The following is an 11,941-nucleotide window of genomic DNA, read 5'->3' as shown; positions in this document are numbered from 1 at the left end:
AATTCTTTTGAGAATAATATAAGAAAAATGATTCCCAACCAAATTTATTATTAAAACAAAATTTTTAAAAAATCATCAAAATAATATGACAAATTCATTTTTTTAAATTTTTGATTTTAATGTGAGTATTTTGATTTGAAATGAAAATTTACAAAAAGAACTTTTATCCAATTTATATATACATTGCCAAGCATGACGCAAGAGCATAACCCAATAAGTAGGGTAAAAAATATAAGGTTAATTAAACTTTTTACTATTATAATTTTATTCATATAGTTTTAAATTAAAAAAAAATTAGTCCCTATATTTTAAATTCAATTTCAAATTGGTCATTCTGTGTAAATTTTCGTTAATTTTTCTTATGTGTACACCTTAAAAAACTGATAAATATTTTAAAATCGTTAACTTTAACCTCTAACTTTGAAAGTATAAAGACATTGTTCAATTTATAATTATAGGAACTAAAATACAATTTAAATCAATCTATATATATATATATATATATAATTAATCCAAAATATTGATTTATAGGACTTCACCCGTCATCACCGAGTCCGGATTCTCGGCCGCCCTACCCGGCGGCCGTTTCCGGCAGCCCCCAAAACGACGTCGTTTTGGGGGTAAATTTTCAAAAAAAAAAAAAACGCAGAGGAAGAGAGGGAGGAAGGAGAGGAAGAGGGAGGGAGGGAGGGAGGAAGGAGGAGGGAGGAGGAGGAGGAGGAGGAAGGGAAGGGCCGGACTGGAGGGGGCCATAACCAGTGGGGGAGGAGGAGGAGGCGGAGGCGACGGCGGTGTAGCTGCTGCGACGAGGTGACGGGCTGCGACGCGCCGGCGGCGAGGCGACGAGGCGGAGGCGGAGACGGCTGCGACGGCTGGCGGCGAGGCGACGGGCTGCGACGCGCAGCCTCCTCCCTCCCCTCCCCTCTGGTTATGGCAGCTCGTCGGAAAAAATGGAGAAGAAGGAAAGAACGAAGAAGAAGAAAAGAAAGAAAGAAAAAAAAAAAAAAAAAAAAAAACCCCAAAACGACGTCGTTTTGGGGGGCTGCCGGGTAGGGCCGCCGGGTAGGGCCGCCGAGGATCCGAATTCGTCATCACCACGTAGTTGAAGTAGAGCTTTTATTTGCTGTCCAACTACCACACACTTAGCTGGATATCTTTGAGTATGATATCAATAATACCTTCCATCACTTTGGTTGGTTCCTCTTTTTTAAAAACACTTCTTAAAAAATATTATTTTTTTATTTTTTATATATTTTTTTTACTGAATTTTTTTAATATTTAAAAAAATTATTTTTTAGACATACCTAACATAAATATACTTAAAAAGTAAAACAATTGTGAAAAAAACCTTTTAAAAATTCACTAAATACCAAAAATATAAATAAAAAAAGTGTAATATGAGAATTCAGTACATTTTTTGTATTTTTATATATTTATTAATTTTTTAAAATATTTTTTCACAAATTGTTTACCTTTTAGATACATCTAAGTAAGATACATCTAAAAAACTAAAAATAAAAATGTTTAAAATTTCAAAAATATTTACTAAAAACAAAAAAAAAACACGAAAACCAAAAAAATCAATTTTCAAAATACTTAATTCAAAAAACTCAAACCAAACACACTTTAATATCCAAAAACATATTAAAAAAACTAAAAAAATCTTCGTTAGAATGATATAATAAGAATAGCTCAGGTGAGTAAATTTAAAAGATTTAAGCCTTCGTTTGGAAAGAGTTAAAATCACTTTGCTTGGTTCCCATTTTTTAAAAATAATTTTCAAAAAATTTTACATTCTTATTTTTCGTATTTTTTTATTTTTACTGAATTTTTTTAATATTTTATGTAATTTTTTTACTTTTTAGACACACCTAACATAAATACACCTAAAAAGTAAAAAAATTGTAAAAAAAATCTTTTAAAAATTCACTAAATACCAAAAATACAAAAAAAAATACAAGAATTTAATACATTTTTATATTTTTATGTATTTCTTAATTTTTTAAAATATTTTTTCACAATTTTTTTACTTTTTAGACACATCTAAATAAGGTGCATCTAAAAAAGTAAAAAAAATGTTTAAAATTTTAAAAATATTCACTAAAAACAAAAAAATACGAAAATCAAAAAACTCAGTTTTCAAAAAACTTAATCCAGAAAACTCAAACCAAACACAGTGAATAGTTTGATTTTTTGATTTTTTTAACTATTTTAGCTTGACTTTTTTAGGCTCGTTTGGTTTTTTTTTTTTTTTTGCTATTTTGACTTTTGTGAGAGAAAAAAATATAATAATTATTGTTTAGATGTGATATTTTGTCTTATTAACTTATATACAACCAATTTTATCTCTTGTACTTTTTTAACCAAAAAACCAAAACCAAACATAGCTTATTAGCTTTTATTGGTTTGTATCCAACAGTACAAGTGTTATATGATCACCTCAAGATTATTGTTATACTTAGAACTTATGGAACCTTTTTCGTTATCCTCTTTTGGTTGAATGGATGGACAAACTATCCAACATGCCATCTAGTACAGGAGGTTATAGATAAATTTGAAAAAAATACAAATAAGTGGTGTTTTTATAAAATAATTCTAAATTTATAAAAAAAAATTAAAATTTTAATTATTAATGTTCATAAAGTTTTAACCGATCTGAAATTATTTTTAAAATTTTACACCGAATAGTAATTGTCCCAATAAATTTTGTTCGCTCATAATTACCCATAAATCCCATTAAAGTCACTAAATTCGAATATAAAACCTTAAAAATTTAGCCAAAATTAGACTTCTTATGTTTAACCCATTAACATTGAACCACTTGGGCAGATTACCTTCTTTTTATTAAAATAATTTTATATGCACTAACATTCTTATTGAAAATTTTATTAAAGACACAATAAGTCAAATATAATTAATTATAAAAAAAATACAATAAATCTTGAATAGTTAATAATATTTAGACATATGCTTTTAATAAGGTTGTATTGAGCCATGGTTTGGCTAACATTTCAGAGCTAAATAATCACAAAAGCACAAAATAAATTATATAAGTTAATAAGATAAAATATAACTTTTTATCTATAATCATTATACTTTTTTCTTACAAAAGTAAAAAAAAAAAAAAAAAAAACTCTAAAACAAAAATCAAACGAGATTAAAAAAGTTTTAACACAAAAAAAATTGACTAAAAAAGCCAATACCAAACCAACCCTAAAATGTAACATTTATTATACATTCATATCACTGTTTGGTATTTTGCTATTCCGTTATTTACCTTTTCAACGTGGGTCATGCTTCAACATATATGGAGCATGCTATCACTCTCATTTGTACTCTTTCATATTTTATTCGCCAATTTCACCTGGGAATAAATTGAGATCTCTTTTTTTCTTTAACTCCCATCATCCTTAGAGCATCTCCAATGGTGAATCAGATTTTTTATGAAATTTGAGTTAAAAATTACTCATTTCACCAAATCTGGTACCAGATGCTCCAACGGTTCACCTTTCACCAAATCTGTCTCAGGACAACCGGGTGGTCGACCGGTGAGTGAATTTTTTTTTTTTTTGAATTGTCTGAACCGTTTTTGTTGAACTTTCTGAACTTTTTCCGGGACAACCCGGTGGTCGATCGGTCGGTTGACCGGTTAGGGAAATTTTTTTTTGAACTGTTTGAACTTTTTTTTGAACTGTTTGAATCTTTTACTGGTTGACCGGTTGGTCAACCGGCCGGTCGACCGGTTGGTATCACCCCAACGGTCAGTAACAGTGATTTGGTGAAATGCTTCGTCTGTTCTCAGTTTAATGAAATGTTTGGTGAAATCTCATTTTGATATCGATTTGGTACAACCGTTGGAGCATCAAACAGTAACTTTTTCACCAAATTTTAAATTTGGTGCTGGGTTTGATGAATCGTTGGAGATGATCTTAATGTATTAGAATTGGTTAACTTTTTATTATTTATTTATTTATTTCCTTCTATCACTTTCTGACATATGTCCGTAAAGAATTGTGGGGGTCAAGAAAAAAGGGGCCTCTATCATTTCTATTTCACCCGCAAAGATGATTCAAACATTTGTCTTACAAGTCTAACAGTAAAGATGAGTTTTATATTTTATTTTTTTAAATCGACCATAATTATAAGTTAAAATTTAAATGATTTATTTTATAAAATAAAATTCAATTGTTCATCTATTTATCAATATTGGATAAAGCGGATTTTTTTGTAGAGATAATCTAGATTTACAAGATGACCCATTCAGATTATTATTGTGGGCTCCTAAACAGCTCAAATCATAATTATGGGCCCAAAGTGAGGCACACAAAATAAAATATTGAAGGATATGGAGAACAGTGGTATGAAAATTAGCCATTTCCAAATAAATTAAGGTCGAACCATTTTGGTGCTTAATAATGAGTTATTTTAACCATCTAAAAAAATAATAATAATGAGTTGTGTTATTGATGAGACTAATATATTATCAAATTAAAATTAATTATGTCTCAATTACTTGTTTTGAAAAATAGATTAAAAGATAATTTTTTTAAAAAAAATATTGAAAAAATGTGTAAAAAAAATTAGAAAAATAATGTGACTCAAAAAAATTAAAAGTTAAAAAACTAAATTTTAACCTCTTGCCAAAAGAGTATAATATTTGGTTGATTGCGACCTATTATAGTAATAGCTTTAGCTACAATTAAAGAAGAATTAAAGAAGTTTTCAATTATTACTCAAATGAGTGTTAATTAAAGATGAGAAACATATGATATATATTTTTATTTTAGAGGTGTATAGTAAAATTTTCATTCTATATATATATATATATATATATATATATATATATCCATAAACAAAAAAATAATTACAAGATTGTTTGTCCCAAAATATTACATTTTTACATTTTTATGTCCCTGTCTCATACACTTATACTCTGACAATCTTAGCGTTTGGTTGTGTTTTGTAATTATGATTTAAGAGTATGAGTTGTATTTTGAGTTTGTGGGGTTTGGAATTATGATTTGAGTGTAGAAAATTTGTTTGGTAAAGAGTTTTGAAAATAGTTTTGAAAAGAGTTTTAATTTGAGTGGGAAATTATTGATGTGACATTTAATATTTGATACAAAAATTTACAACTCATAATTAAACATACAACTCAAAATTATTTTAAAGCACATAAAAAATTTTAAAAATTTCAGAAAATATTTTTTTCGATTATATAAAAATTAACATATCCATTGCAAAAAAAAAAAAAAATTCACTATTCCGGTCAACCGGCCGGACGTCCCGTTAGACCAAATTTTGAAAAAAAAAATTGAAAAACGCGTCTGTCAAAACAGAAAATCGCGCCTCAGACAGGGTTTTTCTGCAGAGTTTTGGAAACATCATTTGAGAACTCTAACCAAACACCATACTTGAATTAAGGTGTGGAATCGTGATTTGAAATCACAACCAAACAGAGCTTTACATTTTTAAATAATAGCATTTGATTGCAATTTTAAATTATAAAATAAGAGTGAGATTTTGTTGAAGGTATAATTTGTAACATTTTCAATTAATTTAAAATCTTTAAATACATATAAAGAAAAGACTCTCATATATTTTGTCATAATTATAACTTTTAAAGACATTTTAGATATTTGTACAATAAACAACCTCACAAATTATATAATCTATAACATTTTTTTATTTTATAAATTACCTACCGGGTTTGAATTCCCTGACCATCCAAACAGTTCTCAAGTTGGATCCCTTATCAAAAACTATACCAAACATGCCTATAAAATGTATCGTTTGCCAAGGAAGTTTGGGACTATTTTAGCTATAAAAGATAAAATAGACTATTTTAGTAACAATAAATAAAACATCACATTCAACTTATAATCATTACACTATTCTCTCACAAAAAAAATTAAAAAAATCAAAAAGTTAAAAAATCCTTTTCAAATCAAACTTTTTAAGCCAGATTAAAATAGTCAAAAAAAAATTAAAAAGTTAAAAAATCAACTCACTTTCCAAACGGAGGCGAAGCCCCTTCAATCTAAAGAGTTATAATAAGAAACATGCCATAAAGGTTCATGTATTATTATTAAGGAGCTGGCTCCTCACCAGAGAGTTCGGTGCCTTAATCCGGACCTTGTTGGTAATCTAAATTGTTTAATGAATAAAATTCGTTAATCATATTATTCTTATAAAAAATTATGCTAATTCAATATTGATAACTACTTGATCGGATTATATTTTATATTTGAAAATATAATTTAATCAAATAATCATTGATATCTAATTAACGTAATCTTTTGTAATAAAAAAATATACTCAACAGATTGAAAAACAGTTTGGATTATTAACATGAATCCCGATTAAGGCCTACCAATACCAAACTGTCTGGAGAGGAGCCAAGGTCCATAAATATTAGCCCTCATTTGGCAAGAAAAAGTTTGGGACTTTTTGGTTAAAATAGTTATAAAAGGACAAATTACATTAAAAAAATTAATAAGATAAAATGTTACATCTAAATTATAATTATTTTATTTTTTCTCTTACAAAAGTTAAAAAATCAAAAAATCCATCATATACAAAACTTTTTAACTCCGACTAAAATAACTAAAACTAAAAAATCAAAAAATTAACTCACATTCTAAATCAACCCTTAGTAGACTCTGAAATTATTTGGTGGTTATTAAAATACACCTTTTTTATATAACCTTTTTAAAATACTAATATAAAATGATTAAAAAGGTAAAACATTTATAGATTAATACCAATAATAATAAACAAAACAAAAATTAGCTGTGAAGAGCATAATAATAACTGTAACTTGTAGGCTAATATTAGGCCTAGTGCTTGTGAATGAAATGAGTGACCTGAGAAATCAACTCCCCAGATTCCGGCAATTCAGGGAAAATGTAGAAAGCATGAATCATGTTAGGGTACTCCACCAGGTGGACGTCTTTGCCGGAGTTCTTGAGCCAGTTGTAGTACCTCCTCTGCCACTCCTGCAACGCGTCGAACCCTCCCACAAATACCATCGTCGCCGGAAACCTCTCCACCGCCGCTATCTTCGCCGCTCTCGGCCCGCTCACGTTTATAGCCTCGTGATCCCTCCCCACCCACTCCTCCTCCGGTATGAACGCCTTCCACAGCCAGTCTGTTCTCTTCATCGACACTAGCTGCGATAGCCTCGTCTCCGGCTCTGTCCTCTCTTCTCCGCCGAAGAACGGTTGTATCGCCACCAGCCCCACCACCTTCATTTCACAAAACAAAATTAGCGATTTTCAGAATTTGTTCAAAGATTTGGTCCATTCATTTGCTTGAATTTTGATTTGATACACATTTGAGCACAATTTTAACTAATAATTTTCTATCAAATTTCATCAATTAAGAAGAAATATTATGCGATGCAAATGCTGTGTCGTGGATCTATTGTTTGATTTTCATGCCTTCAATTTCTGGAAATTTGATTCCGCGGCTCGATACGCGACGTGATGAGCGAGATTGGCGCCGGCGCTGTCGCCGGCGAGGAAGCACCGAGAGAGGTCTGCGTTTTCCGGTAGGACTTGAGATTTGTTGTCGTCGAGGAATTTGAGGACGTCGAAACCGTCGTCGTATTGAGCAGGGTAGCGGTGTTCGGGAGCGAGGCGGTAGTTGACGGAGACGACAATGGCAGGGACTTTGCGGGCGAATCGGCGGCAGACGGCGTCGTAGGCCTTGGAGTCGGCGGTGAGGTAGACGAATCCGCCGCCGTGGAAGAAGACGATGACGGGGAGCGTTTGGTCGGGATTGGTGGGGACGAAGAGGCGGAACCAGAGGTTGCGAGAGGGATCGGCGGTGATGTCGGAGGTTTCGACGCCGTTGATGGGGTTGGGGTTAGGGGGAGCTTTGAAGTTAAAGAAGCCGAGGAGGCGCCGGTTGACGGTGCCATCGCGGCGTTGAGAGGCATCGGTGGCGGCGCAGAGGATAGAAACGGTTAATCGGGTCTTCCATGGAAGCGATGGCGATTTTTGAGCTATATTGGTCACCTCCATAACGCTTGTTTGTGTTTGCGTGAGAGAGAGAGAGAGAGAGAGAGAGAGAGATAGAGACAGATGCTTGATGGAGAGAAAGTGGAGGGTAATTATATGCAACCAAAAAAAAATGAAAAAAGTATAAAGTGCAATGACGAGAACAATATTGTTGTCTTGATGACTACCACCTAATGTCTCAACGGTATCGGGTTTGGTAAAAAAAGTGTGACTTATAAATGCGTGACTCATAAGTATGTGTTAAGCAGTTGAAAAATATAAAAAATATAATAAATTATAAAATACACGGTTCAATTCATTGTAATGGAACTTTTGGTAAGGCACAACCATGTATGTTATGTTTTGATAAACTGAATAATGGAGGGATTGTAATGAAGTAGATTATGAGATGGTTTTGGATGATCTAAATAAGTGTATTTTTTATTTTTTTATGAAAAAATGTGCAGAAAAATAGAGAGATGGTGTGATTGAAAAAAAGATAAAAAGATAAAAAATGTGTACTTATTTAAGATGGTCAAACTTGGCCTAATAGTCTTGCAATATATAATTTTTGGACTATTTGGTTATAAGTAATATGTATTTTATGTTTGTATTCTCATAGAATTAAATGTTTAGAAATAATTATTTTAATGAATCTCATGTTTGATTTGAAAATTATAAAGTATATTATTTAAATTATTTATAATGTCAGTGCTGGCTTTTTAATTTTTTTAACTTTTAAAAAATATATATGTAAAAAATATGAGAGATGATGTGATTCAAAATAAGTTAAAAATTGAAAAATGGTTTTTACGGATTGTTTGAGATGATCTAAATAAGTGCACTTTTTCACTTTTTACGAAAAAATATGAAATATGGATTGAGTTTGAAGTGATGTGGTAAAGAGATGATGTGATTTAAATAAAATGATATAACTTAAATAGGATAGTGATTTGACTTTTTTAAATTATGTCAAACTAGGCCTTAACCATCTTCTCAAAATAGCCATAAGATTTGAAATATAGTTTATTTTATTTCATTTATATTTAAAATATATTTTATTTTATTTTACAGAGACTGATTTTAATTTTATTTAAGTACGACATCAGAAGTATATTTTCATTTATGATTTTGCTAATGCAAAAAAAGAAAAGTAGAAGAAAACTATTATATATCATGAGATTAATTTACACCTATTTAAAAAAATTCAATATGTTTTTTAAAAACAAAATATTAAAAAAATGAAAAAAATATGAAAAGTTATTAGTTAATTCAGATGTTGGTTCAGTCCGTCCATTTATGTCCCACACCTCCATGGGATTAAGTTATCACACATATAGGGAATTGTTAGTCCGACCTTCACTTTTTCAACTAAACATTAGATTATCCATTTTGTTAGACATATAATTTAATCCAATGCCCTAATCCCATCAAACAAACCCCTTGGGCCTCGTTTAGGAGCATGTTATTTTAGTCAGTTTTTGAATTTTTGACTAAAATATGAAGTAAAAAAATTAATATGTTTGAGATGACATTTTTACTTTTTACGAAAAGATATGTAAAAAGTAAAGAGAAAATGAAATTTTTACCTTTTTGATATAAATTGTTAATTTTTTTTAGTTCTGTAGTGACTTTTTGACTTTTAGGTCAAAAAGTGATGTAGCAGCCAAATGTAAAATTTCATTGTTTAAAGTGTCATAGAAAAAATGACAATGGAGATGTTCTAATTGCTTTATTTTAGTATAATTTATTGTGAGTTAAAAATTAATAATCAAAAAGTAATAGTTTAAAATATCTCTCACCCAATTTTTAGATAATTAATCATTTCAACTTATTTAAGTTATCTTTAAATAATAATTGTAAACAAAAATTATAACAAACAATCTATTACAAACTTTCAAAAAGAAAAAAAAATATATATAAATAATTCAAATAAACTACACCATATAGTTAAAATGAAGCTTTGAGAGAATAGTTAGCAACTTGAAAAAGAATAGTGATTTTTTCAAGTTCTAAATCTAAATTTGATCAATGTTAAGTTTTATTTAAAAACATTTGTCGTTCATTTTTTTAAAGACCAATGCAACAAAAATAACATGGTACAATTATCAGATAAATCTATTTCTTAAAAAATAATATACATAAAAATCTTTACAAAATGAAGAATTCATATTCTTAAATTAAAACTTATATAGTAAGTCTTACCGGTCCTAAAAAAGATGTATATTATAGGAAAACTTATATGAGGGTCTATAAAAAATAAAAAATTAATAAAATTGTATTATAGGAAAACTTATATAGTGTCTCACAGGCCTTAAAAAAAAAATTATATTATAAGAAAATATACAGATCTTCTCCAGTAATTGGGGATGCTGCTCGATATTTGTAGGCGCTGATTCGGGTTTATAGTGATAATTTAAACCATTTAGGCTCCGTTTGACAAGAGTTAAACGGGATTTTTTTAGTTATTTTAGTCACAAAAGATAAAATAGGTTATTTCAGTCACAAAAAATAAAATATCACATCCAACCCATAATCATTACTTTTTTCTCTCACAAAAAAAGTCAAAAAAGTCAAAAAAATCAAAAAGCCAAAAAGCCCTTCCCAAACCAAACTTTTTAGCCTAGGCTAAAATAGCCTAAAAAGCCAAAAAGCCAACCCACTTTCCAAACGGAGGCTTAATATGTAATATTTGTTCAATACATCATCTTTAGAAAAAAATCACGTTAATTTGTTATCGATAATTAATTGATGAGATCATATTTCAAAATAATTTTCAAATTATGATAAAAATATGATCTGATCAAATAATTATCGATATCCGATTAATATATTTTTTTACAAAATAATATATTTAACAAATTTTACACATTAAATAATTTAAATTACCATCATGGCCCGAATCGAAGCCCCACGATTGCTAAATAGCAAGGGATTATTTAAAATGATTAAATAAATGTACTTTTAACTTTTTTTTAAAAAAATATAAAAAAAAATTAAAAAGATAATATGATTAAAAAACAATAAAAAAAACATACTTATACAGTACACTACAAACAAAACTTGAAATGAGCTGTATCCTATGGGAAATGGGTGTGAGTGTTGGAAAAATTGGTTTATTAGGCTTATTTTGGGTCGATTTTGAGCCTAAAATTGAATAGGTCCCGAACGTTTTTTGGGGCGGATCCGAAGAGGTGAAGTGTTCCTTGCCGCGTGGCAAGTCACACGGTGAAGACGGTTCGTCAAAACCATTTATAAGTGAATGGGAACATGACGTCGTTTTCGGGTTCGTGGAATTGAACATTTAAGTTTTAAATGTGGGTTTCCTTATGAGGCTTGTCCCACATTGAAACTTTAAGAGAGTTTTGTTGAGTTTATAAGCTCTAACCTACAACACTTGGGTTGGACCCTAAGGGGCACCCAAGTTTGTAAAAGGGAGCAGTGATGGACAAAGTGAACCTTAACCCAAACCACCACACGCGCGCCGCCGTCTGTTCGGGCACGGGTGTGGGTGGTGGGTCAGTTAATATTAATGTTTTGGACAAAATTCATTTGAATTTTTTCAAAAATTATAACGGGAATTTAATTCAAATTTAAATTTAATTTTTTGTCCAAATAAACTTTTTCCTGTCTAAATATTCCACAACAGATTTTCAATTCAAATAGGTTTTCTAATTGTTTAAAACCGGACAGATTCTTAACTGTCTGAACAGATTCAATCTGGACAGTTTTGTTCCAACCTGTTTGAATTTTGAATGATATCTGTTCATTTAAAAAATGCACATGTTCAAGTAGGGCTGAGCAAGAAATCCGTAAAATCCGTAATCCGATTCAGTCCAGTCCAATCCAATCCGATAGGTTTGGATTGGTTTTTTGAATCCATGGTTTGGTTCCGGATTGAAGAATTAAAAATCCGTAGTCCACGGATTGGTTCCGGA

General features: G+C 30.2%; 1 protein-coding gene across 1 annotated transcript; it reads right to left on the bottom strand.

The window, feature by feature from the left end:
* Positions 1-6,730: 6,730 nt before the first annotated feature.
* Positions 6,731-8,205, bottom strand: CXE18 (carboxyesterase 18). Its single transcript, XM_028239007.2, has 2 exons — positions 7,443-8,205; positions 6,731-7,247 (listed from the first exon to the last, which is right to left on the bottom strand). Exons 1-2 carry the CDS (start codon positions 8,025-8,027, stop codon positions 6,840-6,842), a joined length of 993 nt encoding a protein of 330 aa, XP_028094808.1. The 5' UTR covers positions 8,028-8,205; the 3' UTR covers positions 6,731-6,839.
* Positions 8,206-11,941: the final 3,736 nt, after the last annotated feature.

Source organism: Camellia sinensis, chromosome 1 (genome assembly GCF_055761805.1).
Source record: "Camellia sinensis isolate YWXY chromosome 1, ASM5576180v1, whole genome shotgun sequence".
In the NCBI taxonomy this organism is placed as follows: Eukaryota; Viridiplantae; Streptophyta; class Magnoliopsida; order Ericales; family Theaceae; genus Camellia; species Camellia sinensis.
Note: the sequence above shows the minus strand (reverse complement) of the source record. Positions and strands in the feature narration are given on the sequence as shown.